This window comes from Orcinus orca, chromosome 5 (genome assembly GCF_937001465.1).
Source record: "Orcinus orca chromosome 5, mOrcOrc1.1, whole genome shotgun sequence".
NCBI classification, from domain to species: domain Eukaryota; kingdom Metazoa; phylum Chordata; class Mammalia; order Artiodactyla; family Delphinidae; genus Orcinus; species Orcinus orca.
This window is the reverse complement of record NC_064563.1, coordinates 73,406,510-73,433,615: the sequence shown is the minus strand read 5'-3', so window position 1 is coordinate 73,433,615 and position 27,106 is coordinate 73,406,510. Positions and strand designations below refer to the sequence as shown.

General features: G+C 40.2%; 1 protein-coding gene across 4 annotated transcripts in view; it reads left to right on the top strand.

Moving 5' to 3' along the window:
* Positions 1 to 27,106, top strand: part of FGF12 (fibroblast growth factor 12) — a 578,531-nt gene that overhangs the window by 320,142 nt on the left and 231,283 nt on the right. The window contains exon 1 of one of the 4 annotated variants that reach the window (XM_004278758.3): positions 7,837 to 8,945. The exons of the other annotated variants lie outside the window; for them this stretch is intronic. Within the exon in view, the coding sequence (XP_004278806.1) occupies positions 8,747 to 8,945 (199 nt within the window). The 5' untranslated portion in view covers positions 7,837 to 8,746. Of the gene's footprint in view, positions 1 to 7,836; positions 8,946 to 27,106 lie in introns of those variants that run through there. 4 annotated transcript variants of the gene reach the window in all.

Here is a 27,106-nt window from a genome sequence, read left to right as displayed (position 1 = left end):
CAATAAAATCTTATTAAATATCAAATAGGATCAGTGAGGTCTTTCACTACTTGTTATTTTCGCAGAGTCCAGTGCTATGTGCACACAGAGGACAAAATGTGAATTTATGACAATTTTAATAATATAATTTGAGTGTCAATCATGTGCTGGGTGCTGTAAGAGACTGCTATTTCAACAAGATCCATCCTCTGAAAATTTGGAATCTAAAATTAGAAATGGAGCAACTAGGTCCACGGAGAAAGCAGCTCAGTACAGATGGGTGACAGCATGAATGTTAGGATTATCAAACGATTTTAAGGTCATTTTGATCATATTCTGAGACTTTAAAAATTGACTACTCATTTTATTTGATGTCTGTGCTCTCTTTTTCATTCTTATATTCCTTTTCTTCTCTGAATGTGAGTGTGTGTGTGTGTGTGTGTGAGAGAGAGAGAGAGAGAGAAACAGAGAGAGACAGAGAGAGAGAGAGAGAGAGAGGGAGAGAAAGAGAGAAAGAAAAATTGAGAGTAGAGAGGGAAAGATCAGAACTGAAACTCTACACCTAAATATAGGGGTGGAGGTTGGTCAGGGCAGAAATCTAGGTACCATGTCCCCTCTCAGGCTATCCAATTTTAATAGATGGATTGAATTTAGGCAGATTTTTTGAGAGTATTGATGATCAAGTTGGAAATGTGGAGGTTACCCTTGAATTAGCTGAGTTTGTTTCTTGATATAAGAATAAATGTTTCATTTTAAACTTAAAAAGATAGATGGATGGATGAATTCATTAATTAATTCATTTAAGTATTTATTGAGCATCTGCTATATACTAAGTGATATTTTAGGCACTGGAGATAGGAAAGTAAATAAAATAGACAATCTTCCTCTGCTTATGGGTTTTACATTCTTATGAGGATCTTCAAGCTACATTACTCATCTAGAAGGAAGGGGTATCACTGAATCGGTGACACTGGAAATTAGAAAAGGGCTAAAATGATGGAGAATCACTTGGGGCAGTTTTTTAATATCCTCAATCCAGCTAGGAAGGAAAATAACCAAGTGCCGAACATGTGTTTTAAGCCAAACCAATGTACATTTTTTTAGGAATAGGAATGGAAAAAGTGTAACTTTATCTTCTTACAGATTTCTCTAATTTCTGTTTTGATTTAGTTTCCCTGTAATTTTCTCATGAAGCTCAACTTAAATTACTGAACTAAGGAGCAGAGTATTTGGAGGCCGCAATCTCAGAACCAAAGAATACCCTCTTATGCCAAGGGTGAGAAAACCACCATCTTAGTTCCCTGGCCCAGCTGCAGAGGGAGGAGATTTGGGACACTTGAGCCCCCTGGTTCTTTGGCCCAGCTGCAGAGGGAGATTTGGGACACTTGAGTCCCCTGGTTCTTTCCAACATTGAATGATCCCTGCAAGGTCATTTATAAGATGTGAAACCCTCCTAGGGGAGCACTAGAGGTCAGTGGATGAAAGGACACATAACATTCCCATTTTTTCTTTATGTGACCTTAATTGGGACATGAGAGACACAGGTCAGAAGACCTGGATTAAACTCCTGTATCTTCACTCATCTCTTGTGTGACCCTGGGAGATTACATCACTTACTGGTGTCTCAATTTATCTGTAAAATTGAGTTATTATTATCTCCTTAGTTTTCCTCACACGGTTGTTGAGAAACTCAGTGAGATAATACATGTGAAAATGATTTCTAAACAGTAAAAGACTATATCAATGCAAATGATAATTACATTCTTATTTTAAATTGTATTACATGAATATAATTATTCATGATATCATGTTTTTATTGGCATATAGTGTAACATAGAGGATAAAAGAGGAGCTCTGGAAATAAATTAGTTACACTTGAACTCTACCAATTCTTAACTGGGTGACTGACTAAGCAACGTAACCTCTCTGTGCCCCAGTTTCTTCATTTATAAAATGAGCATAGGGCTTCCCTGGTGGCGCAGTGGTTGAGAGTCCGCCTCCGATGCAGGGGACACGGGTTTGTGCCCGGGTCTGGGAAGATCCCACATGCCGCGGAGCGGCTGGGCCCGTGAGCCATGGCCGCTGAGCCTGCGCGTCCGGAGCCTGTGCTCCGCAACAGGAGAGGCCACAACAGTGAGAGGCCCACATATCTCAAAAAAATAAAAAATAAAAATAAATAAATAAAATAAAATGAGGATAATGACAGACCATACCTCATAGGGTAGCTATAAGGATTCAGTGTGTCAATAATTGCAATGCAGTTAGAACCCTGCAGGGAGCTTAACCCTGGCTCACATTATTTATAGCTTATGTTTCTTATTAAAACAGACATTCTCCAAAACATTGATAATTTCTCTACTTGGGCAATAAGGATACTACCCCTAATCTGTGTCATAAAGAAGAATTAAATATACTGTCTTTCTTATTTTGAGAGATGATCAAAACCAGACAAACATATAACATGTAGTAATTCAATTTTGAACTGTTGAATAAAGCACCATAAAGGAATTCACAAATTATTAGAAAGTAGTTGTTTATGTTGCTGTTGTCAACCTATTTTAACTGACAATCTGAAAGAGAAAAAGAAATGGAAGTAAAGCCGTTGTGTGGGATAATATTCATGGAGAAAAGGTCTTCTTCTGCCCGTCAAACTTGCGGTGTCAGAGGCTGGTGAGCTCATATTCACCAAGGTTTGAGTCAGGAGCCTGATCTCAGAGCAGGATGATATTTGAGGGGAGACTGATTGCCCTCCACAGCTGGTTGTTGACTGCCCTTGCCCAGTCACCTTCTTACTCCACCTCCATCCTCCCCTCTGTGCAGGGTGCTCACCTGGTTCCTCATTTTAAGGATTGAGCCTGTTTTACACGTTTCCTGATAGAAACCAGAGATCTGGGTTCCTCAAATATGGAGACACTTTTTCATTTTGGCTCCTTTGTGTTCCCAACAGACAAGGACATTGACAATATTCCGCTAATGAAAATTTTGTTTGCCATTACAGTGTCAAGGTTAATGATTCATTTCAAGTAGATTTCCTGCCTTTGTTAAATACATTATGTCCAGGAGTGAATGATGGTGTGTATGAATCACAAGCTATGTTTTCCTGTTTTGGGAAGTCTGGATTTTATAGGAGGGACTTGATTTAAATGGATATTTTAATGACAGCATGCTTATTCTAATACTTTACATTATGGTCACATCTTCTTTGAGCCTTGCAGTAGCCCAGTTAGATAGGTACTGCTCGTGTCATTATCATTGATGTATTTTACAGATGTGGTTTGGAGATTGAATAACTTGTCTGGTAGCATACGGTGAGTGGGTGATTAAGACAAGAGCCAAATAAGATCATGATGGGATGAACTATAAGCTTGTTGAGGGCAGGGAGAATGTGGAGGTGTAAAGAGTTCCCCTTGGTAACTGAAACAGGGCCTGGATGCAACCTGTGCCCGATTCAAGGTTTCAAGTGAATGACTGCAGTGGTCCTAATAGTTTGGTTTAGGAGTTGAAAGACTTGGCTTATAAATAAGGGAAAAACTATTCAACATTCTGTATTTTTTCCCTTTAGAACACAGAAATGACTTAAAATACAGAGATGATTAAGACTGTCCATGTTTTATTTGTTTGAAGGGAGGTCAGAAATATAAATATAATTATCGTTTCAATGTGTATCTGGCAACTTTCTTCAAGTAATTCCACTGCTTCCACCTACGCTGTCTTCAGAATTGTAAATGGAAATTCTCAAGTTGTTCAAAAAAAGAGCAAAAAAGTCAAGGTATTGTTATCCCTGAGATATTGCCCTTCAAAATGACCTGATTATTTTAATTAAATAATCAGTAGGTTGATGTAATCTCATTCCTGAACCCCAAATGCAAAAGACTTGGAAATGTCCTAGTAACCATGAAGGAAAACTTACGAGAATTAGTGGCCCAGGTAGGAAACTAATGAATTTTTTTTTTCTTTTTTCGATATGGGCCATTTCTTAAAGTCTTTATTGAATTTATTACAATATTGCCTCTGTTTTATGTTTTGGTTTTTTTGGCTGTGAGACATGTGAGATCTTAGCTCCCTGACCAGGGATCAAACCCTCACCCCCTGCATTGGAAGGCGAAGTCTTAACCACTAGACTGCCAGGGAAGTCCCTGAATTTCTGAATATAAAAAAATTAACTAGGGTATTGCTTCTGATCTCAACAGCCATGTAAATAGGACCTAACTTCTCAGATTTCCCTGTATTTACCTCTTCTTCTCACTGGAGAAATGAAGTAAATGATGCTGATGATGAGTTAAAGGGCTCAACAGCTAAAAAGTGCCCTGACAATAGCCACAGGAGTGCAAGGGAAGAATTAAAGTTTTTGTTGTCTAATTGAATCGAAAACACCACATTCGCTTAGTAGCGATCTAAAGACATGGAATGTCACTTTCAGAAAGCTAGCATTTATTGTTTTCATTTTGTTCCTTAAATGCCTAACGATACTGTCATGTCAAGACAAAGAAAATTTCAAACAGCAACTGTTATCTGCTTTTTCATCTCTGCCTCCATCACCTTCTTCTTTCCTGTGCTGCTGCACTGGTTACCTTCTGCATCAAAACATCTTTCATGTCTCATAAACCTACAGGAAAAAAAAAAATTAACACACTCAAAGACTAGAGAACACACATTCTTTTTCCAGGCCCTTTTTTTTTTGGTGGGGGGCAGGCACAGACTGTAGTTCTAGAAAAGTGTGTTAAATTTTTGAGAGTCTGAGTTTATTTCTCCCTTCTAGGATAATGTGTTATCTAAAATGTATCTATATCTATATATCTCTCAAACTTTGACACCTGAAGAACTTGTCAAAAACTCAAAATTCCTGAGCTCTACTCATAGAGATTTCTGTTTCACGTTCTGAGAAACCATCAGGGATCTACATTTAAAAAAAGCATCTCAGAAGAATATCATGCATTTTCTTAAAAAAATAAACACTGTCATCATCTCTTTTACTCATTCGGCATTTTCCACTTTTCAGAATGCTTGCGCATACATATTCAGTTCTGTGAGGTAGATGGGAATGATTATTCCCATCTTGAGGATAAGAAAAAGACTCACAGTTTAGCAGTGATTTTCTCAAGGCCTCGCTATACACCCCTCTCTCGCCCGTTTCTCTGGATTCCTCACCTTAGCTGACCTTTTCCTTTTTGGGTGTTGAACTGCAAGAGGCAAGGAGCCCCCAAAGCCAGCCAGTACTATTTGTACCTGCCTTCCTCAAGAATAAGACAAGCCTTGTGGTAGCCAAGGAAGGAAAACACGTAATTTTATCTGTGAAATGTGAACATTTCCCAGATGTTCCCATAACATTTCCCATATCATTGACAGTGATAACAATTGATTTTCAGTAATGTCCCTTACCACATCCAGATGCGCTTTTGAAAATGTATTTGGCTGGATTCACTTTTGGAGAAGAGGTCTGTGTGTGGTCGCGTGCATGTTTGTGTGTGTGTGTGTGTGTGTGTGTGTGTGTATATCTTTTCCCCCTGTTATGTACTGTTAGAATCCCAAGTTCACGGCCCTTATTCAGGCACACTGAACAGCTGCAGGGGATGTGGTGCTCCCCATTGACAGCTGGGATTCCCCCCTCTCAGGGCGCCTGGCCTATTTAATCCTCCCAGCTGTCTGCCTCGTAAACCTGTCTGCCTGTGTTATGTCCAGCTGCAGCATGAAAGGTCCAGGCCCCCAGACATGGTGGGGCTGTTTAACACAGTGCTTGCTCTAAACAGCCTCACAGGCCTCAATTCTTCTCCTTCTACTAGGCCCCCAGGTTTGTGCCCACATCTGGAGAATTCCTGGGCCCTCTCCACAGCCCACATCCATTCTCAGTAGCTGCCAGGGCCTTCACGTTCCTTGCCCACTCTTAGGGTATTTCCAACATACATGTTTCTGCTTGGAAATCATCCATTAACTCTTTTGGCACTACCCTTGATGCTTAGTGGAATGTCTGTTAAGGGGAGGGACTAGGGATATTTGAAGACTGATTGAAGAGAGATACTAAGTATGACTAATAGCCACTTCCAGGCCTTAGCATGACTAGTCCTTTATGTTTCCAAATTTTTTCATGCTGCATTTTAACTTGGGTGACATTATCTTCTCCGCTGAGTTTTCTGTTGCATCCAGCTGTCATCACAAGCACTCCTGGAGACCCGATTGCCCTCCACAGCTGGTTGTTGACTGCCCTTGCCCACAGTCACCCTCTCACTCCACCTCCATCCTCCCCTCTTTGCAGGGTGCTCACCTGGTTCCTTATTTTAAGGATTGAGCCTGTTTTGCACGTTTCCTGATAGAAACCAGAGATCTGGGTTCCTCAAATATGGAGACACTTTTTCCTGTTCCAAAATGTGCTGAAGGTGGACCCAACAGGCCATTGTTACTTCTCCAGTGTCTGCTGCCTTCCTTTCTAAAAAGGGAATTCTTTGTGCTTCAGCTTATTGGAGAGACGGCAGATTGCTTTGTGGGCGCCTCACCTCTAGCCCCTTTCTGTGTACCCGGGATCCTTTAACGGGCCGGTAGTGTTTTCTCTTGAGGGAGGGATGGGACAGAGCCGACCGCAGCTGCAGTTCCTTCGTTCTGCCTCTGAGAATTTCTCATACAAACCTCAATCACGTAGGATTGCGTAGAGAGGAGAAAAGGGGAAAGACAGAAGGCGGAGAAGGGGGAGAGGGGTGACGGGAGGGAGGGGGAAGAGTCTGGGAACAGAGGGCGCGAGGGAGGGGAGGAAGACGCGAGCTCTCTGCGATTCCTTGCGCTCCGGGAGCCTGGCCCCCAGGCTGGCCCTACCTGGGCGCTCCCAAGCTCTCAGCGAGTGGGCGAGCAGCGCCAAAGGTACACCGGCGGCCGCCTGCTCTTCGTCCCACCCTCCGTCTCGGTGGCGGTCGTCCCCGCCTGGAGTTTCCTGTGGAGCTAAGCGCTCCAACCCAGCGAGCCGGCTAGGCGGCGGCGGTGGCGTCCAGGAGCCGGTGCGGCTCGGCACGCCTGGAGCCTCAGCCCCCAAATGGGACTCAGCCCTGAGCGCCCCCTCCGGGGCCTGGGGAGGAGGCGGCGGGGGGCACCCCGCTAGCCCGCGGCTCCGAGCTGCCACCCGCGCTGCAAGTTGGCCGAGTTGGCGGCAGCCCGCACCTGCTTCCTGGCCCCGGACCAGAGTCTGCGTCGGGCCCCGAGGGCCCCAGTGGTACACGCAGCCGCCTCCCGCCCCCCAGACCCGGCCGCCTAGGGGGCCCCTCTTGCGCCCCGGGCGCCAGACCATGGTGGGTAGCTCCGAAGCGGAGCCGCAGCCGCCTGGAGCCGACGTCGCCCGCAGCCAGCCCCCGCCCCACCCGAGCCGCCGCGCGGGTGTTCGCAGCGCGCGGGTCCCTTCCTTCTTCGGCCGGGATGGGCCGCGCGGGACTGAGTGATCGGCCTAGCGTCCGGCGGGTAATCCCCATCTGATCTGATGCCTGTGAGCCGCCGACTGCCGGGCCGCGCGAGCCTGGGGGCCCCGGGCAGCGCGGCGATGACCTGATCCCGAGCTCGCTAGGGCGCCCCCTCCTTCCTTCGCTCCCTCTGAGCCTGTGCGGAGAGCTGCTCGGTGCGGCGGCCCCGGGCGGACCATGGCGGGGAGCTCCAGTTAAAGGCGTGTGGGCGCCGAGCTGGAGAGGAGACCTTCGGCATCGCTGCCTTTTGAGGGGGCTTATTTAAACTACTGAGTCATTCCAGATTTAGGATTCCCTAAATAATCACCAACTGTGCCCGTCTTGTGCCAGAAAGAAAGAGGAAAGAGAAAGAGCACCTGCTCTCGGGACCCCGCGTACCCGCGGCGCTCGCCTCTCGCGGGTTTCTCCCGGAGGGGTGCCTGGCCCTCGAGGATCTCCCTCCCTCCCTTCCTTCCTCTTTCCCCGTCCCTCCTTCCCTCCCCCCTCCCTCGCCTCCCGCGCCTCCCGCTCTCCTTGCAGCGCTGCTGGCGGGGAGTCGCGCTCGCCGCAGCTGGAAACAGCTGCCCCCGCCTGGCGCCCCTACCCCGACTCCAGCTAACCGCTCCCACTTCACGCCTCTCGGAATTCCAGAACTCGGGCGGCGGGCCCCTGGAGAACCGCAGCCGGTGCGATGCATTCCGTAGACCTCACCCAGCCGGGACGGACCTCCTAATCTCCAGAACTGCGGGCCGCAGGGAGTTAAATTGCTGCCTTCCTCTCCTCTCTTGCGGTTGGTGGCTTGTTTTCTAAAGGAACGTTTTATTCACTTTTTAGTATTTTCTACCGGGGGCACGCTACCCGCCTCGGTCCAGACTGCTTTGTAAACGGGTTTTATATGTATATATGTGTAGATATACTTTGGACACCTTACAACGCTTGCGCCTCTCCAACAGGGGCACGGCTTGTTGTTTTGGACATCCTTCTTCCCTTTCCACTTGGTACTCCGAACGCAGTGTGACCAAACTCCCCACTGCCCCTTGGACGCGGATCGCCTTGGGGTGCAAGTTTGGGGTGCAAGAGTCTAGTTAACAGGAAGGCCTGGGACCGCCCCGCCCCCACCGCCAGCGGTTGGGGAAGTTTACATCTGGATTTTCACACATTTTGTCGCCACTGCCCAGACTCTGACTAACGTTGTGGGCGCCGGGTTTTCGGTACTGCGGCCTTCTCAAATATTAGCACTGCCTCCACGCGCCTGCCCTGTCCCTCCAGGCCGCCGAGGTCCTGCCCTCGCCCCGGCGGAGCGTGATCCCGAGGGCGCAGTGGAACCCGGGGCCTGGGGCCCGCGCTGAGCAGCTATGGCTGCAGCGATAGCCAGCTCCTTGATCCGGCAGAAGCGACAGGCGAGGGAGTCCAACAGCGACCGGGTGTCGGCCTCCAAGCGCCGTTCCAGCCCCAGCAAAGACGGGCGCTCCCTGTGCGAGAGGCACGTCCTCGGGGTATTCAGCAAAGTGCGCTTCTGCAGCGGCCGCAAGAGGCCAGTGAGGCGGAGACCAGGTCAGTAGAGGTACAGACGGTGGGCTCTCTAGAGGCTGACACCCCCCTCCCCTTCTGAAAAGCACAGGGGGCATCCACGATAGAGAACCAGGATCCCCCTCTTCCATTCTGGCCCCCGTTCTCCAAAAATGTTCAGACATCTTTCAGTCGCTCTCAGTTAATAGCGTCTTGTCCCATATTCAGGAAAACACTTTATACTTTAATGAAACCACGGTTTGACTAGGATGAGAGTTACATATATCGATGCTCCTGGTCCCATAGAGCTTGTAGAGTCCTTGAGGGCAGTGACCACCTCATTGTCCCTCACTCTCTCTTTCTCATCCATCCTTTTATCCGTCCATCCATCCATCCAGCTAGCCAGTGTTTAATCTGCCTACTGAGGACCTAAATATAAATAAACCTTCCTCCCTATATCTCTCATAACACTTGGCACAATTCTTAACACATAATAGACACTTAGTAGACACCAGATCAACTTAAACTTACTCTTTTTCTAAATCTTTCTCTAGCAACACATCAAGTCCAGTCTCTCTCACATTCTGATCAATTTCTCACCTCCCCATTTTTACCCATGCCCTTTCACTTCCTTTTCCACAGACCTCCTTTTCGTATTCTCTTCCTCCCATTGCTCTCATTGTTTCCAATGGCTCTGCTCATTAACTTTTCTGTCCTATTCCTTCCATCCTTTGCACACTCACACTTACTCTTGGGACATTACGGGAACAACGTAGTATCTGCAATTTGGTCTCAGGGAGTGCAAAGAAAACTTTAGACTTATCAGAGATCTTCTAGGCCTGGCCTTTCTGAAGCTGATTCTCTTCTTTGGCCCTAAATTCAAATGGTTGGTCTTTGATGTGTCTCTGTTTACACAGGGACATTGGATACCTTAAAATTTCAGAGTGATTATTCCCATTTTAAGCCAGGCTACCTGGAGAGAATGAAAGCAGAATTTCCAAGGTCTGTGCTTCCATCAGACTTTATTGATCCTCTGGGTGTGGCCCACAGGGTCATTTGCAATCTGCAGATGATCTACCCTGACTGTGGACAACTGAAAGGAAATACTGTCTCGAGAGAAAGCTTGCTCCGTGATCAGTTGACTAGTTTAGGTTAGCATCTTTGCAGCTCTGACTGTGATGTTCTCCTGGGTTCCAGGAATGAAGCATATGGGTTAGGGTCATTGGGTGAAGAAAACACTTGGAAAGTCTGGACAAGTGGGGCTCAGAATTAGTTTAGAAATTTGGGATTAAGCCTTAATGAAAAAACCATCTCATCTCATTTTTCCATTGAGTTTTCATGACGTTATTCACTCCCTAGTGGGCTCATTTTCTTATTCCGTGATGTTGATGAAATAGTAAATTTCAGGAGTAAACAAAAATAATTATGATCTGAAGGCAGGAGCTAGTAAAGCTGATTATTTTATATTCAATTAATATGGCCTGTTCATTTTATAAAGGGAAGATGCATGCAAAATACTAGAGTTATCTCTGCACAGTAAATAATTCATATTAGGGGGAAGTCAAATCTCTTGTATTGTTGTGCAAGGATCATTTGGGGGCCATTTTCTCTCAGGGCTTATGTGGTCTGCAAGGGACTTCAAGGCTCTGAATTCCATGTGACTTATATCTCAGTCTCTGAAGTATGTTCTTGCACTCTAGTTGGGATAATAACGTTTGTGAATAGATTCTACTCAGCCTCCTCAGTTACAAACAAGGTCATCAAGATGATAGGTAGATTGTTTTTGTGAATGGATAAGATAAACTTGACTGATCTTTGTTGAAGTTGATTTGGAGATGAGTGATTTGCATGGCTTACTTTTGCATAAGGAAATTGCTTCCTGTGACCTTTTCCTTAGCATCTCATTAGAAAATAGAGAATTTGAGGGAATTGCTGAGTTTATTGTTCTTTTCAAAGTTCATTTAATCTTTCCCTCTTTTTCATCTACTTAGTGTACATTTCGGCAAAGAGATCATGACTGGTGAATTCCTTTAGCTTAAGTGTCACAGTAATAATCTGGCAGAGAGGTGACAGGACCTGTTAAGACATACCCAGTGCAAAGGCAGCACACGTTTCTGTCCACCGTAGACTTCAGTTTGTTATGAAGCTTAGCTGAGAAGAATGGGAGCATAGGGTGCAGCAAAGCTTTTGGGGAAGACGATAGTGTCCTGTTATTGTTACTAACAAAGCCAAACAATTAACCTGTTGATTTGCTGTCAGTGACTATGATTCATGTAGTATGGGATGAGTCTATATAGAAAGATATAGCACCTTCCACATCTCAATTCCAGAGAGGATTCTTTAGCTGGATTGGGAGAAAGTTGCTAAACACCAAAAACTATCTGAGCAAATCTGTTTTACAAGCACTTTGATGTTATGTTCACTTAATATTTGAGTTATCCTTGAACTCACTAGCCCTTCTAAGCTATATTCTGTGAACTACAAACTGAGTCACAAATGGTAAAGTGGAATAACTTGTCCTGATAAAGAATTTCCACTCTGAATTTCTGTCGAGACACAAGTTCCATGGACCAGACTTGCCAGGGGAGAGAGCCTGAAACAGTGAAGCTAAGTCAGATATTGGATGGGAAAGGCCATGGTTGTATTTCTGATTTCAGGGCTGACACATTGTCTCTTAATCCTTGTCTTAACTCACCAAGTTCTGAAACATATCATGTTGAAACCTCATAAACACAGAGGGAATACTGAAATTACACAGTAAAGGTCTCAGATTTCAAAATCATGATATTGCATTATGAAAATGTGAGAATTGGCAGGGCAAGACCTCCCGTTGTGCAGTTCCAGGACCACAGGGCACCTCAGATGCTTTGCGAATGCCCTCTCTGGAGCACAGTGATGGCTTACACTGGGATTGTGTAGCAGAATCCTTCCTAAGATAAGAAATCCTTGAGCCATAGCAAGTTGGTGGTTTATACAAGATTGCACAGCTAGATTGTGGAAAGATTGGGGCTAGAACTTGATCCAGTTGATTCTTCTTGCCTGTGCACTTCACAACACAACACAGAAAAAAGTGGTATGATGAACTGGGTGTCCTCTGTCAAAGAATGGAAATAATTTTGTGCATTATTTATTTTTACCATTAAGGTTTGTTATCATTATTATTTTGTAATTAGAACAGGAATATGTTCTCATAGAGGAGGTAACGGGTAGAAGGAGACATAGCCAATTGGGATTCTAAAATGACCATCCTATGCAAACTATTATACATAGGATGGATAAACAACAAGGTCCTACTGTATAGCACAGGGGACTATTTTCAATATCCTGTGATACTGAATAATGGAAAAGAATATGAAAAATATGTATAATATGTGTATAACAATCACCTTGCTGTACAGCAGAAATTAACACAACATTGTAAATCAACTCTACTTGAATAAAATAAATTAAAAAAAAATAAAGTGACCATCCTATAGCAGCCTGCATTATAAAAGTAAATCCAACAGTGAAGACGTACAGACAGTGCAGGAATAGTTAGCCCCTTAGCCACTGTGCGGGCTGTAGCTCTTTGGAAATGAAATGTTGGAGACCTTGAACTGGCACGTTGGCCGAGGGCACTGAACCATAAAAAAGCCTTTAGAACAGTTCTGTTTGTGGACTTTCTAATAAAGAAAGGAGCATTCCTATGGTCATTATTTCTTGAGTAATTATTTATATGTGAAATACCTGTATGAGCCAGACCTGCTGGAATACTTGCTTAAATGTTGATACCACTTAATTTGCCATATCTAAGCTATTAGCACATCCACGTGAATTACATGGCTTATTTATTTCCAATATTTGGTTTACTTTTGAATAGAAACATCTGTACAAATGACTGACCCCAGAATTATTTATGTTTTGACTCAGGAGTTGCTGCAGGAAATGGATAGCATTCACCATCAGGAAGGGAAAGGTGTTTATAGAATCTTTGAATGTTGGAGCAGCCAGGAACCTTGGAGGTCATTCGTATCACTCTTTGAGTTTTCAAATGAGAGCCTCTCTGGAAAGTACAGAGTAGTTAGATAAGCCTAAATCTGTGTATTTTAAGTGATTTTGTGATTTTATTATTTTTCTATATAATTTAATTCCTTCCCTCAAACCAGAGCATTAAAAAATCAGAAGTAATCAGGAAAATTCCTCACCTAAAAAACATTAGATGTTTTTCATAACTTAAGTTTTTGGTTTTATATTACCTCCCTCTTAAAGAATGATGTGGTATATTTATACCGACTGGATAAAATAAATCAAAGAAGTGATTATAATTTTACTAAATTTTGTTGATTTTCATTTGTCATTTTTCTGAGTCCCTGTTTCTGCTTGTTTCTGAGTCCTTGTTTCTGTTATAAAAACTGAGGTTACTCAAAATATTTTAGTATTTTTCTGACTTGTTTTGGTAGATGTATAGTATCTAATAGCATACTCATTCCAAATTTTACTATCAAATATATCCTTTGATGTTGATGAAGGAAGCATCACAGAAAATAGAAACTTCAAGAAGAAAACTGACAAAAAAAGGAGAAATGCTTGACCATGTAATTTATGGAATATAAATTAGATTTTTATAAATTGAAATAATTCTGGTCAATATATAGATCAAGAATACATTCACATGACAGGTGATACTTTACATTTATAGCAAGTAGTCTTATTGTATTTTCTCCTTTAAAAGTATGACTCATATCTGAACTACAAAATCAGCCTCATTAAATGATATTTGGCTTAATGTCTTGTTAAAAAAAAACCCAGGCTTTTCTCTTTAGAAACCCACCCTAGGGTTTAAACTGATATTTTGTATGTGTTTTTTTAATCCTGTTTTCTCTACAGCAGTGCATTCTCATCTACAAATGATGTTTCCGTTGTAAGATCGTTTTAAAATAGCAGGTACTGTGATCTCTTGATTTCTTTCATCCCACAGAGATCTCATCAAGCCGTAACTCAGGATTAAGTCTTTAAAGTTTTAATGAAGTTGATATTCTTGAACAGACTTAGAAAAACAATTTGCAGGAAATGAGACAGTCTGTATTTGAGGAAACAATAGGAATATTTTAGAAGATCTTTAGAAACTAAAGCTTTGTCTCATATAATTCTATTTTAAAGAAAGTACTGGGCTTACTAGTCAAAAACTATTGCTTTTAGTCTTGTTGAGAGCATAGTTTTACATAGATATTACAGTGTTGATTTGGTTTGAAAAATTTGTTAATAGTAATTAGTCTTTTCTTGTCTCTTTCTTGAGTACTTTGTCATAATGTATATTCGCTATGACTCCTTTCTAGAATTATTATAGATTTTATGAGAACTCTCATAAACAGTCTCATTATACATAGGAGACCAAGTTAATATACTACATTTTGGATTCTATCTGACGGCCTACCCATCAAGCTACAGAGCTTTACTTGTTGTCCAAAGAGAAATGCAGCACATCTAAAGGGCTCTGACAGACATAGAGACACAGACCTAGAGAATGACGTATGGATACCGGGGCAGGGTGGTGGTGTGGTGAATTGGGAGATTGGGATTGACATGTATACACTAATATATATAAAATAGATAACTAATGAGAACGTACTGTAAAACACAGAGAACTCTACTCAGTACTCTGTGGTGACCTAAATGGGAAGGAAATCCAAAAAAGAGGGGATATATTAATATGAATACATACAGCTGATTCACTTTGCTGTACAGCAGAAATGAACACAACATTGTACAGCAACTATACTCCAATAAAAATTAATTAAAAAGATAAAAAGTTAAAAAAAAATAAAGGGCTCTGTTTCTGAGGCCACTTTCTAAGCATCTGTGAGAGGGAGGGGCCTTAGATGCAAAATGTCTCTAAATTAATCATATGTGATAGTAACTTTTAACGATAACTTCCTTGACTGTATAACTTCAGGATTTACGGAGTTTCTTCACAACTTCTGCCCCTTTTATTCTTCATAGCGATCCACTGACATAGTTAGCCCCATCTTTGAAATAAGAGAACTAAGCTTCAAAGTAGCAGACAGACTTGTTCAGGTTTATGGAGTCAGGAAGTGGCTAAACTGTTTCAGAAACCCCAGCCCGCACCCTGCGGATCATCTTTCTTTATCTCCCACCACCTCGAGCTAAGGAGGCTGAATCTGAAGAACTCAATGGGATTTGAAGCTGGGACACTCCAGTTGGGGGGAATCCGATGAAGAGTTCAGGGAAATGGGGTGGGTCATGTTACTCTGCTCTGGGTATGATCTGGAGCCCCCAGGGAGGATCTCTAGTGAGGAGGAGTGAAGTGGGAAGGCTGCTGGAGGTCTGCAGGCCGGTGCTGCAGAAGCAGTCCTGTGGCTGTGTCGTCACGTGCTGTTCCCAGGCTCCTGGCTGGGATGTCCCTCTCTGCATGCGGGAGCCTCGGAGATGTCAGGGGTGCCACCTGGGACACCTAAGGACCCACTGGGAGACTGCGGTCCAGAGGGGAAGACTTTCTTGACTATAAACATAAACAACTGCTTCAGATGTTTTCAAAAGCAAAGAGGTTAATAACAAGGTCAGGAGAGCCCTGTAGGATTTAGCCTTTACAAAAAAAATTTTTTTTTAATTTAAAAATTTTTTTACAGTTACTGTTTAAGCGACTGTGTAGCAGAGTGATTAAGTTCATGGACGTTGGTGTGGGATCTGAATCCAAATTCTGGAGATATTATTTGTGAGAACATTAGGCAAGTTTCTTAATACTTTGAGCCTCAGTTTGCTGATCTGTAAAATGAAAATACTATCTCTAGCATTTGTTCAGGAAACATCTCTCTGAGGAAGAATCATGTAGGCTGAGTTCTGAAGGGTGAGGCAGGCAGGAAAGGATAGAAGGATGTTCAAGGCAGAGGAGAATAGCTTGCATGAGACTGAGGTGAGAGGGAGTTCGGTGCTTTTGAAGAAGTTGAAGTGTAACTGGAGTGACAGGAGCAAGGGGTCCAGGTGACGTTGGAAAGCTTGGCAGGGCTGAGGTGTGCAGGGCCTTGGAGACCCTCAGAGAGATTGCATATTTTAATCTAGGGTCCAAAGAGGGTCAGAAGTAGGTGGTGATATAATGTGACTTGCATATTTAAATGCACACTCTGGCTTTGGAGAGGAGAGTGGATTGTAGGGGAGCCAGAGTGGAAGCTAAGGAATCATAAGGAGGCCAGGGCAGCAGTCTGGGCCAGCAGTTCTCAAAGTGTGGTACGCAGGCCCTGGAAGCTCCTTGGAGACCTTTCAGTGGGTCCACAAGATTAAAACTATTTTCATAATGATATTTCCTAATAATACTACTTATTCATCTTTTTTCACTCATTCTGTCACAAGTGTCCAATGGAATTTTCCAGAGACTAGAAGATATATCCACAATCATCTGAAAAGGCTATTAAAATTTTCCTCCCTTTTAAACCATGTATCCGTGTAAGGCCAGGTTATCTTTAGACACTAAAGCCACAACATCTCACAAGAGATTAAATGCAGAGACAGATTTGAGAACCCAGCTGATTTGTATTAAGGCAGACATTAAAGACATTAAAGACATAAAGACACATAAACGATTTGTTCACTCATTTTGTTTGTTTTGGAAAATATAGTTAGGTTTCATTAAACCACCTATTTATATTAACATTTGATGGGCTTATTGTTATTTTTAATAAATATTTGAAAAAATTTGTTGTAATTTCTAAACATGGTAAATATTGAAAGATATAGACCACATACACAAAAGCTCTTTGGGGTATTCAGTAATTTTTAGGACTGTAAAAGTGTCCTGAGAGCCAAAAGTTTGAGAACCACTAGTCTAGGTACAGGTGATGTTAACACAAAACATTATGGCAGTGGTCATGGGTGTGAAAAGAGTAGGTGGAGGTAGAATGACCTGAGCCTGATAATAGGCAGGTATGGGTCAAGAGAGCATAAGGTGCCTGGATGAATCCTGCCTAAACAATTCAATAGTGAGTGGTGCCTTTGCTGAGATGGAGAACAACTAGGGGAGAAGCAGGGTTGGTGTGCGTCAGATAATACTTATCATTCCCAAACTACAAAACACTGCGGAATGCTAAGGTGAAAAATTGGGTAATGGTATTATTTATTGGTATTATAATATAAATTTATTTATATAAAGTTATATAAATATATTTATTTATATAAATTTATTTATAATATAAATAATAATGGTATTATTATTTATTGGTTAATAGTTTTACAATATGATGAAGATCCTAAATACCCCTCTGTAAGGCTATCTACCTTACTGTGAACTCTATAGGGAACTTCTCCTCCATTGATTTATGGCTGCTACCTTGCAAGGGTAATCCAATAAGCAAATGTATTTTAGGCAGAGAAAAATATTGAGGAAAGTAGAAAACCTTAATAGTTTTTCTAGTCCTTTAAAATTGAAACAAAATATTTCATGTCTAACAAAATTCTAAAGATACTTGACCTAGTTTAGTTGTGAGTATATTCTGAATATGGCTTTTGTATGTGTGGCACCTAGGTGGATTTCATACATGAGTTTGGGCCAAGTTCAGTGGTTTTTGCATAATTAAGTGCCTTTGACAAGACAAACTTTGTAATGTCCTCCTTATTTGTCCACCTGTTGTTAGTCATTTGATTAGTTTGTGGTACTTATACACCCCCAGACTCCCTGCTTCTAATCATACTTCTGTTAATGCCTCTTCACTGGAATTTAAGTGTGCACAGCCTTTTCTTAATGACTTTTCAGAGGTCATTAGAGAAACCCTAAGGTCTAAGACCAAACCTAGTTTCCTAGAAAAGAATGACATGGGACAAATAAATCAGTAGTCAGATCACGAAACGTTAGAGCTTAGATATTATACAGGCCAGTGGTTCTCAGCCTAGCTGAAAATGAAATCACCTGGGAGCTTTTATAATGTGCTAATGCCACACAACCAGAAAATCTGATTTCTTGTATCTATTCTGGGGCCCAGACATCAGTTATCGGTTTTGCTTGTTTGTTTGTTTTGAACCTCCAAGGAGATTCTGATATGCAGCCAAGGTTGAGAACAACCAACCTGTTCAAGTCCCATCACTTCATACCTCGTGACCTTGAAACAAAGAATAATTATTTTATTCATTAATGCCTTTAGAATACATTTATGAGGCCTAGAAACTGTCCACACTAATTTTAATTATAATGATGGTTGCTTCCTTTTGCTTATTGTTGAGTCTTTCCAGTGTTTAATGGTGTCCAAAACCTGAGCCACATTATACGATATGTTTATGTGCCTCATCTTCCTGACCAGCACGTGAGGTCCTAAGGATGGGACCGTGACATGTTCATTGCTAGATTCTCAGCACTAGCATCTTGCCTGTGTCACTGCAGTTCTTTGATCACTATTAAATAAATGAGTAAATGACACACTGACTCCTTGAAACTTACCCTTACAGCAAGCCTCAAAGGAAAAGGGATTCTGAAGTTAGTATCTCCAGTTCTCACATAAGGATGCTGAGGTATAGCAAGCCTGGGGCTTCTCAAGTTCACGAGACTAGTGAGAAGTAAATTCTGGGTTTGAATTCAAGTTTGTTTTTCCTAGTTGACTTTTCTTTTCACTCTGCCAGCACTGGAAATGGGCCTCAGTGTCTTTCTTTGCAAAACAGTGGTACTATATTAAAGGATATCTAAGAGCCTTTTTAGCTTGAAAAGTCATTAAATAGCTCCCCTCGTCCCAGGAGGAACACTCATGACCATGACCCGTGACATGAAATACTCATCTGCTCCCTGTTTCCTACTTACACAGGAAATATTAAAATTCTTTTCCTAGTGTGCTGTTTAGAACATTCCTAACTACATCCCATGGTTTAATTACCTGAAATGTGCTATTAAACATCTCTTTGCCTAAAATATCAGTCTTTATTCCTTTTGACTCCAATTTAGGCCTTAAAAGTTAGGAATTAAATCCAGTGTACTGCAGCATTTTAGACATTTTTTAAACCTAAGGTAAAAAGAGGGATTAAAGCGAAGTGTGAATGAGATTCAGGAGAGAAAATCTGTAAGCTTGTATAAATTATTATAAAAAGAAAAAATAAAAATTTCCAGAAGATGTAGTTTTTTATTGTTACTGGTGACTTTAATGTTTTAATTTTGGGAATTCAAAAGATGACCCAGGTCACCTTCACAGTGCCCTAGAATCAGATAATACTCCTCAAATAATTAAAAATGGGGGCAAAATTTAAATAAGTACCAAAAGTAGGAATCTGTAGTCAAATTGCCTGAGTAGAATAAGTGTCAGATTCTGTTTTTAGATAAATAGCTCTAGCTGAGCTGTCCACATATTATCCATACCAAATGTAATATTATGCTGGGGAGAAGACTTTAAGACAGGGTAGCCACCTAAATTCACCTAAAGAAGCTAGAAAAGAAAAGTTTGTAAGTTGATAACATACCCATCTTTTTTTTTACAAAGTTTGTACTTGGGTGATGGGTATGTTATCAACATAGCACCTCTAGGTAAGGTTTGTTTCCAGAAGCTCCTGGGAGCTTTTTAGTTTTCTTGTTACAAGAAGGAATCATGAAAAAATCATAAAATAAAACAGACTAGAAATAAAATGTAGAAAGTAGATAAATCCAACTGATCTAGGTTTAGTGTCTGTAATTAATTTAAAAAAATGATGAAAAAAAAGCAGGATCTCAAATTCCAAGGAAGCCCAAGTTTCTCATGATAGAGTTAAAGCAGTGTTATTGTCATGCTTTATTGCTTCAGGGAGGACTGCAGAGGATTTTTGTAACCAGCGTGTGGCCATGAAGTTACACATAAGTGGCAAATGAGGTGATGATTCTGAAGATCAGAATTCTAGAAAGGAAGTCATGTTGATAGAAACCCAGGTTTCCTCTGCAGTCTTCTTCTTGTGGGATAGCGCTCTGAGAGACTGGAAATTTACTTTCCCTTCAGAATAGTGGAGAGGGTTCCTGTTTGCCTCCTTGCTGAACCTGTCTTCTGATAGGCCCCAGGGCCCTTCTCCTCTGTAGCTTTTGCTCAGGAAAGTATCAATAGTTGGTAGCATCTTGAAGTTCTGGTATCCTGAGAGGTCTGCCTCTCCTCCCTCTCCACCTACAGGTCATGAGAAAAGCAGCACGAGGAAGGAAATGCACTTTGAAATCATGCTTTTCCTAGTGTTTCCACATAATTCCCTTCTTTGAGGTTTTGCTGGGCTGCATTTCTGGGTTACTATATAGCTTCTTGAGTTCGAATTCCACTCATGATTCTGCTAATGGGATCACCATTTTGGTTGGAAACCTGAAGGTGGAGGATCCTTGACTCCCGTTACTTTCACCTAAAGCACAGTCCTGCCTGTTCTCTTTATCATGTTATGCAACCACATTCAGTCTGAAGCTTTTGTCTCATGCTATTACACGTCTGCACTTGAGAATGAGTAACTGTGACATCAGCCTTGGGAGATCCACCTAGTGGGGTATGTGATTTAAAGTGTTACTGGGTTTGCATTAGAAAACATCAGCGCTCATTACAATCACCCACCTTATGGGGGAGGGAAGTGAGCCTCTGAAGGGGTAAATTAGGTCATATAACTATGAAAGGCAGAGCAAACACAGAGGCTAAACCTATAAACATAAGCCTGTGCCTTACTGCTACACCATAGCTGTCTCCTGTGGGACATTGCCCACTGATGGTAGCAAGATTATCCATCTGCTTCTTTGTTTTGAGCAATTTAAATGTGGGTAGTTGCTTTTAAATATCTATAGTCAAGTTATATTGTCAGACACCTATTGAATAGCTGTTTTGTCATGTGCTTGGGAATGGGATATGGCAATAATGAAGAAGTACCTGTTCTTTTCCTGTAGGGCAATCTATAATTTTGTTAACACTGGCCAGATTTGTATTACTGCGTTCCAAGTTGTAGTTTTGCTGTGTTCTTCTGGACAGTTTCTCCTGTAATGTCTAAATTTCAAGAAAAATAATAATATCTTAATTTTAAAAAATTCACTACAATTTGTCTTTCAAAAATACACGTGGGCTCAAGACCTGGCTGAGAGCATGCTGTTTGATTATATATATTATCAACATGAATATGCTGCATAATCAAGGTTCTTTCTCTACCTCTCCTCCCACAGTGCTCTAGCCAACCCCAGCCTTGTTGCATACCTAGAACATTTACAGCATCTGACCATTTCAGTTCCATAATTTATAGTTGGTTTCCCCACAAGGCATGCTGATAATTTCCATACCTGTCTTTCCCTTACTCAGACATAGCCTCACATTTTCCCACCCTGCGGCAGTCCAGCCCAACTCCCATCTCTTATGCCAGACCTCAGATCCTTCCAGGTTGAATGAGTCACTGCCTGCCCCTTCACTTGGCTTTATACCTGTATTGTCGTCTGCAGTTCAGTCTGTCTTGTCTTATAATTACTGCGTAATTATAATTACTGCGTAAGTACCTGTCTCTGCCTTTGGAGTATGTAGGAAAAGGACACTATCATTTCAATGCTATCTCCATAGTAGGTGGTCAGAAATAACTCATCCAAATGAAATGAATTCTATTGGTGACTAGTGTGCTCATGGCATCAGTACTAGTCAGGTTTCAAGGGAATTTCTGCACAAATGTGAAAATGCTGAGCAAGAAAAGGAATTAGTATCTTAAGCTAATATTAATTTCCTTTTGTTCAATATTAAAATACAAAAATATCATTAATCCATTTTCATTTGGTGTATAGCTATTAGATAAATACTTAGCAGTTACGTCTTCCCTTCCTCCCAACCCACCTCTCAGTTGCCACCCTTGTTTCACTCAGTATATACTTTCTTCTTTCTCAGCAGCGTAACTACTTATAAAGGGGGAGTTTCTATGGAAATGCTACAAAAGAGAGCATCTTTATATTAATTTATCTCTTTGCTCCAGAAATGGAGGGGAAGTGGGTGGCGTAGCCAGTTTGGAAAAGGGCCCGTTTCTATTTTGACTGGCTTTGGTTTCTTAACATTGGGTTAATGAGAAATAACCTTTGCCATTGATTTCAAATTCAGGCATGCCTGGTCCTTACATTTACAGTTGAGACCAACAAGCCATTTTACTGTTAAATAATCTTGAGGGAACATATTCACTCTGGTTTCACTTTCCTTGGTGAAGCTCTAAGTGATGGGGGAATACAGTATTGATTGGGTCTAATGAAAAAGCTTCTTTCTGTCAACTCTTTCTTACCTCATTGGCTTTTCTTTCCTCTTCTTTTACTCTTAAAGCTATTGATAGCACATTAAGTAAGTCTTCTGTGTATGCTGCAGTCCTCTGTATTTATTCTTTTGCTGGGTTTGAAACCCAGCCTTTTTCTTAAGAAGATATGAATAAAAGAGGCCTTTGATTCAGTCTAAGGTAACAGTATCATAAAAATAGCATTGGACTTTTTGACCTTGGGGAAGCTTTTTTTTCTTCTCTTCAGCTTAGCTTCCTCATTTTCAGAATAAAGGGATTGTATCAGGTGGTTTCTGAGATCCCTTTCAGCTTTATAATTCTTGATGTGTATTTTTGGTGTTAATTCTTACAGGGAGTAGGTAGTTGGATTCCAAGATATCTGTATGTCAGATGTAAGAAAATAGCTTAATGATATGTTGGACATGAAATTCCAGAAGACTTGACATGTATATTAAGGGAATAGCAAAAAATTAATACCTATATTTTTGTTTAATTGCTCTCCTCCATATTCTTTATTTGTACTTAGATCCACTAATTTAATTGAACACAAATTGACTGTATTTCTAAATTTTCTTTGTATTATTTTAGTTTTTGCATTTCACTGTGCATTCAGGATAGATTATTACATAGATTTGGACTTCAGCACTGAAGGGATTTAATAAGATGGTGGAACTAGATTTTGTTCTAATGTAGATGACATTTATTTATTTACTAGTGCAGCCTTAAAGAGAAGGTAAAAATAAAAAATGGACAGCAAAAGGGACTATGTGATACTGAGTGCAAGTTGAAGACTGATTTCTGAATAAGCTAATGTGAAACATCATATTCCATGCCAGTTTTAAATTAAGCAGTGGAAATGTGCCATTGGAATAGGAATGATAGTAGAGAGAAAAGTCGTGCCTTAATTGTCAAGTGTTTAGATTTCTCAGACTTTAAGACATCCCTTTTTGATATATTTCTACTAAGACTTCATCAATTAAGGAAGAAACCAACATTTACTGAATATCAGACTTGACATACTCTTAGCAATCATCACATTTATATTATGGAGAGTTGGTGAAATTTAATTGTGCTCATTAGTGGTAAAAATATAAGATTTAGAAAAGAAGGGTGTAATTAAAATATTGCCTAAACTGAGATTTTTGCATTTCTGTGATTTTTATTTATGTATGTCACCCATCTCATCTGTTCTCATAGGTATTATTGGTATTTGACTTCTTTCTTCTTTAGTTTTTCCCAATTCTTTATCTATGCAGTATGGTGACAATATACATAGGGGAAATTCAGTTTTATCTTTTGAACCATTGATCATGTTATTTTATGAAAAATAAGTTTGGCCTTTTCCTTGAATTCGAAATCTAATACAAGGTCACGTTTAGGATTTATAGCACCTGAAATTGCTTGACATATAGTAGGTGTGTTGATAAACCTGATTACCTGCCTCTGGATAAGCTCCTATTTATCAGTATTGTTGTAGAGGGTATCGCTTGGAATCAACATTATAATCCAGGTTTGGTCTGATAAACCCAGAGTAAAATACCCTCAGTCTAGATTAGAATTTCTGTGAGGGCTTTAGGAGGTCATTTTATCCCTCGGCACAGTAATATTTGGTTAACTGTTCTTGCAGCTGCTGTTTATAATGTGCTTTGAGAAAAGAACTTTATAATTTCACAGTAGGGATTTTATTATTTTTTTGTGTTAACCAAACTCTTAGGATTTTCAAAAGTGGTTTTTGCCTGCATTCTGAATTAAGTCTCCAGTTGGTCTAGACCTCATCTGAATTGATTCAGGCACTTTCATGGGTAGTTCTCCCAGCATGTAAGCTATATGCTCAAAGGCCTTATTGTGTCTAATTTTAAGAGTTCTGAGCATATCTTGTTCACAATTTCAATGTTACAGTCTGTGCACCAATGTAATGAAGAGATGCACATTTTATGAGTCCCAAGACAGTGGCTCTTTTGGGTCTCCTTGTGCTCATGCAAGCCCCATTCATCGTTCAGACCTATTTCCCAGGTAAAGTTCTCCATCTTCTCCTTTATGCACCCATTTCCTCTGTAGATACACTAGTCATAATACTCATAACACTTTCTTCAAATTGTTTTTATAGTTTTTGTTCTTCTGCTAGACTTTGAACCTGTTGACAGAGAGTCCATGAGACCAGCGTTATCTTGGTGAATATTAGTGTTTGCTGAGCGATGTCCTTAATAGAGGTGTTCCTGATTTGTTGTTGTTGTTGTTGTTAGTTTGTTTTTTCTCCTTGGGTGAAGTCACCTTTATTGACTTCACCTGTCTCCTGTATATTTCTGACTCAGGTTGACATCTGAGTTCCTCATCCAGATTTCCAGTAACATGCTGTTTACTTCCATGTGGTTCCACTGCTAACTCAAGTGCAACCTTCTTCATCTTGAATGTAATTATTATCATCCCCCAGATCTCAGTCTGCTTTGTATCTTGAGTTTCCCATCTCAGTGAATGACATTCTTTATGATAGGTAGTATGCACTTAGCAAATATTGGCAGTTTCCTGACGCCAACCTTCTTGTCTGCCAAGTTGGGAACCCCTCTTATCTTTGACTCATCTCTCTTTATTGTCATATCCAATCACCAACCTCATTGATTTGATCTCTGCAAAGTTTTTTTTTTTTAACTTCATTTATTTGTCAGGCACTAACTGAGGACTTTCTGGGAACTGAGGAAAGTAAGATGAATCAGGTACAGTTACTAACATCAGGTAAACTGATAATCTTTGTTCCATATTATCTTTTCTCCATCTCTCTTGTCACTGCCAAGATTTAGGCTTTTTTGTTTGTTTGTTTGTTTTTCATAACCTGCAGTTCTAATGCATTTTGAAAGGTGGATCTTATACTTAATACACTTCTGAGAGAATACCTATTTATTAACCTGAATGTTGTTAATCTTTTCCTTTTCCTTTCCTTTTCCTTTTCCTGAATCCTTAATCAGTCTGAACAGAATTTTTAAAAAACATCCTTAATATCACATTACTTCCCCATAAAAACCTTTGTAAAATTTCCCAGTTGCTTACAAAAGCACCTTTAAATGGCCTGAACATTGCTATGATTTCCTGAGATCTTGTTGTCAATCTCTTTATCTTCCTCTTAGTGCATTTATCCACAGCCCCCGTACTTTGAGTGTGGCATTTGAGCCAGGCCAAGGAAGATATGAAAGATTTCAATAGGAATAAATGTGGGTGATAAGCACATGAACAAAGGAATAGAGATGGGAAACCCTGTGGCTGCATTTCCCAGCAGTTATTGATACTCGAAAGTACACAGCACAAAAGGCTCTCCCCCATCCCTCCATTTTGATATTTTCCACTCAGCTTGCAATCTGAACAGTCAATTTGAATGTGTTCTGTGGAAGGAAAACTCATGGACATTTGTTTTTCATAAACTAAGGCAACCAAGTCAATGATTATGAGTCAGCCTATGAGAACTCTTTCTTTATATTCCTGGGTTACCCTAGTACCCATCTTGGTTTAGATTAAATATTTAAAATTGAAATGAGAACCTTAGAATATGATGTTTACGTATAGGTGGTTCTTCTTATTGCCCAGATATTATGGATGATGATTTTAATCAGACATACAATATTTTTCATCATTTGTTCCTTAGGTTGAATTTTCTGCCATCATGTAGTTAATTGTAGCTTGTACTTGACACCCCTGGTTTTTAACCTGTCATAGAAATAATGCATTTTGAAAGGTGGAGCTTCTACTTAGTACACTTTTAAGAGAATGCCCATTTATTAACCTCTTGTGTCAAGTGAAGATTTAACATCGGTTTTAGTTAGAATCAAAATAGAGTAGAATTGATCTAGTTTTGTTTTCTTTTTCTTTTCACTTTATGTAATCAATCTAAGAATTAGGAATGCTCAGTTGCCTTTTTAAAATCTAGAATTAAAAGAGAGGAAGTGCTCAGGCTGAAGGGATAACATTAAAATATATGTAAGTCGTTCCCAACCTTCCACTTGAGGAAATGGTCAGTGCAGATGGTCCCAGATTTCAGGGGAAAACTGTGGACTAGATATTGTTAAATTAAGTCTTTTCACATTTGTTAGCCATTCAATCCTGTTTCATTATAACATTACCTTCTTTTATTTTTTTCTTGATTAGCTTTGTTTCCTTCTTATTTTTTGACTTCCTTTTTCAATAATTGGGTACCACAGACATCAGTATCAGGAAATAAATGAAAAAACATTGACACTGCTTTATATTTCCTAAGGTATGAGTAAAAGTTTTTACTTATTTTTTTCTTCTTTTTCATATGTTTAGTTTTTTAAAAAAATTGAATTTTAAAAATATATTTTCCAAATGACTACTTATTTATAGTATTTCACAATTGGCAACATATAGCAAGTTGCTTTCAAAAAGGTAAAATATATGAAAAACATAAAGTTTTGATGGCTTTAAGAAACAAATGGTATTAATTAAAAAATTTTGCTTTTCCTTCTATACTCCCTTTATCTCCAAATCGTTCCATTTATCACTGTATTGAAATTATGTATTTGTAAGTCATATATCTCCCATAATATTATAGATTGAATTCTTTTTAGTATGTGATTTCTAATTGTAGCCCACAAAATCTAGCACAATATCTGGCATATCATTATATTTCACTAGACAAAAACCAAACAAACAAAATATCTAATATATGTCAGTTTCTATAACTTCACATATTTTAAGTAAAATGCAGTATAACTCCTGAAGCCCTCCAGTATAACAATTCCTTTTCTGTAGTTGAGATTCCATGACACTGATTTAGATTGTTTTGTCTATGCTTATTTTCATAAACACTTATATTTTATATATTTTTAATTACTTCAATTAAGAGTAGCTACAATCAAACTTTAAAGTTATTCCATTTCTGTTTTGTTACTTATTGAAAATAAGGATCGTAAATTAATGAAAGAATGAGGTAAGACGTAAAATAAAATCTATTTTTAAAAATGTATCAAAGATTATTCAAGCAGAACTAGGCTTTCTGAATTAGTTTTATTAATAAGTAATTTTCC